Source organism: Gekko japonicus, unplaced genomic scaffold (genome assembly GCF_001447785.1).
Source record: "Gekko japonicus isolate JY-2015 unplaced genomic scaffold, Gekko_japonicus_V1.1 scaffold2109, whole genome shotgun sequence".
NCBI lineage: Eukaryota > Metazoa > Chordata > Lepidosauria > Squamata > Gekkonidae > Gekko > Gekko japonicus.
The window spans coordinates 226,379-231,673 of record NW_015171567.1 but is presented as its reverse complement, the minus strand read 5'-3'; the positions used below and the strand labels follow the sequence as shown (position 1 = coordinate 231,673).

The following is a 5,295-nucleotide window of genomic DNA, read 5'->3' as shown; positions in this document are numbered from 1 at the left end:
GATGGACTGTGTCCATCTCCGCCTTGTTTGCATGGAACACCCAGGGACAGGGGACCTGCTGGTCTCTTCCTCTGTGGGATCCCCGAACATCTGGACCCTCACTTGGTGATGGCAGGGGGCAGGAAACCGTGGGCCTGGTAGTCTGGTAATTGTGGGGGGGGGGCATTAGTATGGGTTGCACCTCTTTCTGCTACTTTGTGCCTCTCTCACATGGAATTCACTGCCACAGGAGGTGGTGGCAGCTACAAGCAAGGACGGCTTCAAGAGGGAATTGGATAAGCATATGGAGCAGGAGAAGTCCATCAGTGACTCTTAGTCACAAGGTATAGACAGGAACTCTCAGGCTGGGGCAAGGGATGCTCTGTCTTCTTGGTGCTTGCGGGGGGTCAACAGTGGGGAGGGGCTCCTAGTGTCCTGGCCCCACTGCTGGACCCCCTGATGGCACCTGGTATTTCTGGCCACTGTGTGACACAGAGTGTTGGACTGGATGGGCCTTTGGCCTGATCCAACATTGGCTTCTCTTATGTTCTTAACCTGGTGGGGCCAGAGTTTACACTCCCCCTCCCACTAAACCCCCCATACACTTTGTGCGGAAGGTGGTCTGCAGGTTTCCACTTGTGCCTGCTTCCTGGCGGCCGGGGCCAGAAGGCTGTCTTCTTCCTTTGTCTAGAATGCTGAAGTTTATGTCCTCCTTATTGCCCAGGTCAATTTACAAAATCGTGTTTTGTTCATTTACTTACATACTTTGTAGTTGGCCTTCCTCACCAAGACTGAAGGCAGATGAGACAGCCCAAGTCAAGACAATCAACAGGACGAAAGGAGAGCTCTGAGAAGTGATGCAACAGGATGAGGACCGCGGAAATCTGAGGCCAGGCAGGTGTGCGACACGGAGCGGAAGCAGAGCAGAAGTCCTAACATGACGGGTGAAACAGCTGCCACAATTGCACGGTAGGTTCATACACCCAGCAACAGACAGCACATACTATACCCAGTCCCTTTCTCTTTATTAAAGCGTCCCTCTGAACTGGTCCATTATAATATGTAGTCCTATTAAGTTAAAAAAAAAATGCGGTGGCTCAAAGCTTAAGACTCTGAGTTGCAGACCTAATGGTCTGTAGTTCGGCAGTTTGAGACCCAAGTGCCGTGTGATGGAGTGAGCTCCCGTCTCTGGCCCCAGTTCCTGCCAACCTAGCAGTTCAAAAGCAAGAAACTGCAAGTAGATAAATAGGTACCACTTCGGTGGGAAGGTCACAGCATTCTGTGCACCTCGGCCTTTAGTCATGCCGGCCACTTGGGCATGGAACCATCATCGGACAGCGCTGGCTCTTCGGCTTGAAAATGGAGATGAGCACCGCCCCCTAGAGTCGGATTCGACTGGCTCTCGAGCAAGGGAGACCTTTACCTTTATAAGTAAAAATGTCCTCCTGAATTATTCGGTTTTGATCCAGTTAGTCAACCGTGTTGGTCTGAAGCAGTAGAACAAATTTAGAGTCCAGTCGGGCACCTCGAAGACCAACCAAGGTTTTATTCAAGGCGGGAGCTTTTGTGTGCCAGGCAGAATTTTTCAAATATATTTGAAATGTATTTGAAACGGTGTGCCTGGCACACGAAAGCTCATGCCTTGAATAAACCTTTGTTGGTCTTAAAGGTGCCTGACTGGACTCTACATTTGTTCTTCAGTTTTGCATAGATTCAGATGGGGCAGCAGCCGTGTTGGTCGGAAGCAACAGCACAAAGTTCGAGTCCAGTGGGGGCATCTTTAAGACCAACACGGTTTCATTCTGGGTAACAGCTTTGGTGTACATGCACATGAAAAGCCTATAGCTAGAATTAAACTTTGTTGGTCTTCAAGGTGCCACTGGACTCAGACTCTGTTCAGTTCTGCATAGTTTGCAAAATGCTGGGAGTCTGGGCATCTTCCTAATCCTGACCTCCTCCGGCAGGCCATTCCACAAGGTGGGGGCCACAGTGGAGAAGGCGTGTGTCCGGGCAGTCGTGGATCTGGCCCATGTGCAGGCTGGCCCCTGCAGAAGGCCCTGCTCAGGTGAGCTAGGTTGTCACGGCAGAGCGTAGCGGGAGGGGTGGTCTCGCAGACACAAGGGACCAGAGCCAGGAAGAGCCTTAAGATGGGTAGCCATGTTTGTCTGTCTGCAAGTAGTAGAAAAGAGCAAGAGTCCAGGAGCACCTTAAAGACTCACAAAATATGTGGCAGGGGAGGAGCTTTCAGGAGTCACGGCTCACTTCCAAAAAATGCGATGGCGAGTACCTTCAACTGAGCCCAGGAACAAGTAGGCAGCCGATGGACTGGAAAAATTCTAGAGCAGATTATTAAACGCTCTTTCTGTGAGCACCTTGAACAGAATGAGTTAATGGGTAGTAGCCGGCATGGGTTTATCAAGAATATCCCAGACCAACCTTCTTTTTTGTCAGAGTTACTAAAATGGTTGACTCTGGCAATGCTGTGGATATCGTAGATGGAAGTCTCGAGTGGAGTGCCTCAGGGCTTAGTCCTGGGCCCGATGTTGTACAATGTTTTTATAACTGACCTGGAGGAAGACATAGAGGGGATGCTTATCAAATTTACGGATGACACGAAGGTGGGTGAGATTGCTAATTCTAAAGAAGACAGAGTCAGGATTCAAAATGATCTGGATTGGCTGGAACAGTGGGCTGAGACAAATAAAATGAATTTCAATAGAGAGAAGTGCAAAGTCCTACACTTAGGTACAAAAACCCAAAGGCACAAATATAGAATGGGAGGGACTTGGCTTGACAGCAGCACATGTAAAGGGATCTAGGTGTTCTGGTTGATCACAAGCTAAACATGAGCCTGCAGTGTGATGTGACTGCGAAGGAAGCGAATGCAATCTTAGGATGCATTGACAGAAGCCTGGTGTCCAGATCAAGGGAGGTGGTGGTTTTGCTCTATTCTGCTGTGGTCAGGCCTCACCTGGAGTCCTGTGTCCAGTTTTGGGCACCACATTTTAGGAAGGATATTGACAAGCTCGAGTGTGTCCAGAAGAGGGCAACCAGGATGGTGAGTGGGTTGGAATTCAAGTCTTATGAGGATAGGCTGAAAAAGTTGGGTATGTTTAGCCTGGGAAAGAGAAGGCTTAGAGGGGACATGTATTTGAAGGGCTGTCATGTAGAAGATGGAGCAGATCTCTTCTCTCTTGCTCCGGATTGCAAGACTAGATCTAATAGGTGGGAATTACAAGGGAGTCGATGCCGGCTAAATATCAGGAGAAACTTCCTAACGGTAAGCGTGGTTGAGCCGTGGAACCGTCTGCCTCGGGAGGTGGTGGAGGCTCCGCTGGACGTTTTCGAGCAGAGGCTGGGCGGCCCTCTTTCGGGTATGTTGCAGGGCTGTCTTTCGGCTCTGCTCCTGCAGAGTGCCGGGGGTTGGACTAGATGACCTGCGAGGTCCCTTCCAACTCTAACATTCTATGATTCGATGACTGATTGCAGAACAGCAGTCATAGGCCTGGTCTGAAGGGAGTCAGTGAGTCTCAGCTGAACCCCGGTGCGGGTGGGGAGCACAGCACCCCTCAAGGCCTCAGCCTTCCCAGACAATGGCCCTTCCTGCCCTCTCCTTTTAATCCATGCTCACCGTGGGGTCCTCCAAGCAATTCTGCATTAAATCGAATTCAACCTTCTTTTTAATCCAGGTCTGCAATAAAATCGAGCTCAACCTTCTTTTTTTCCCGGGGTTTCCCCCCATTCTGTATTACATTCCCTCCCTTCAGTGGTCAGCCCAGTTTCAGCTGGCTGTTGCCCCAGGTTAATTGGATGCTGTTTAGCTATGGACTTAAATTGCCTCAACTCGAACATGGTGGCAGCCAAACATGGAAAGGAAACCATGTCACCTCCGTCTTGCTAGCTTGTGTTCACCTTGCCATTTAAGCACAGTAGTCAGGCATTGGCTCAAGACCTTGACCATATCACTGCGGGACCTGGAGAAAGGAGAAGAAGAGCCGGGTGTCGTCGTCAGCATTTTGGGGGCAGCTGACTCCCAAAGGATGGATGAAGCTGTATTTATTATAATGATGATGTTACCCGCCCGGAGCCCATCTGCGGGCTGGGTGGGATATAAATGCAAATAATACATACATTAAATAAAAAACTTCCTCTAAGGGCTTTACATCCAGATCAGCTAGTATGGGGGAATAAGACCGTGCCCTGGGGAGCTGGATGATCTTGGGCAAGCCGTAGTTCTGATAAGAGCTGTTCTTGGAAAAGAGCCCTTTCCGTCAAGAGCTCTCTCAACCCCACCCACCTCACAGGGTGGCTGTTGTGGGAAGGGGAAGGGAAAGGAGATTGGAAGCCGCTCTGAGACTCCTTCCGGTAGTGCAGGACAGGGTATAAATCCAATCTCCTCCTCCTCCACCTCCTTCCCTTTGAGATCTGCCCAGGAGGAATGATGTAAGTCAATTCAAGGCACATCCCTTAATCTCTGCTTCCACCTCCAACACCTCAACAAGACCCTCCACACTATTGAGCTCTGCTGATAAATCCACTGAGCACAACAAAAAGACCCAGCCCTTCCCTGCATTCAGAGGGAAATTCCTGGCCATCCCGGAGCCCCCTGGCCTGACCCCCGAGTGAAAGGGGCCTGTGGCAGCAGAGGACGGGGGGGGGGTTCCCCAAGGGCTGGGATAGCATCTTACTCAGGAAGGGCAAATTAGAGGCTGGGCAATAACTGACCATGTACTTTCTCCTGCAGGAATGGCTTTGGGGGTTTGTTTTTTTAAATGGAGGATGGATAACTCCCTGTTTAGGGACTGGGGGGGGGCAACAGTGGGAGGGCAGGAAGGTATAGACAGGAACTCTCAGTCTGACCTGGTATTTTTGGCCACTGTATGACAGTGTTGGACTGGATGGGCTACTGGCCTGATCCAACGTTGGCTTCTCTGATGTTCTTATGAGACCCGAGTCAGAGGGTAACCATGTGAGTCTGCAGTAGAGCCCAGAAGCACCTTTGGGAACAAAATGACCTTTTTTTTGGGGGGGAGTAAGATCTCCCGTCATCAGATATCTGAACTGAGTTGGTGACTGTCTTACAAAAGCAGCAAAGAGCAAGAGTCCAGGAGCACCTTAAAATGTGTGGCCACTGAGGCATGAACTTAGGAACATAAGAGAACATGCGAGAAGCCAATGTTGGATCAGGCCAATGGCCCATCTAGGATCCTAGTTTTAAATAGTCTCCAAGCTTCCCCAGTGGTTTTGACCCTTTCTACTTTTCCTTTCAGTCTCCTCCCCACATGTCCCCTCATATCAGAGAAGTTACCCCTTTTA

At 50.1% G+C, this 5,295-nt stretch overlaps 1 protein-coding gene across 1 annotated transcript in view; it reads left to right on the top strand.

Annotated features, from left to right (window-relative positions):
- Positions 1-2,519: 2,519 nt before the first annotated feature.
- The window catches only part of IDH3B (isocitrate dehydrogenase 3 (NAD+) beta), a 23,626-nt gene continuing 20,850 nt past the window's right edge, over positions 2,520-5,295 (top strand). Inside the window, exon 1 of the mRNA XM_015419783.1 lies at positions 2,520-2,597. Coding sequence (XP_015275269.1) covers positions 2,520-2,597 — 78 coding nt within the window. The remainder of the gene's footprint in view (positions 2,598-5,295) is intronic.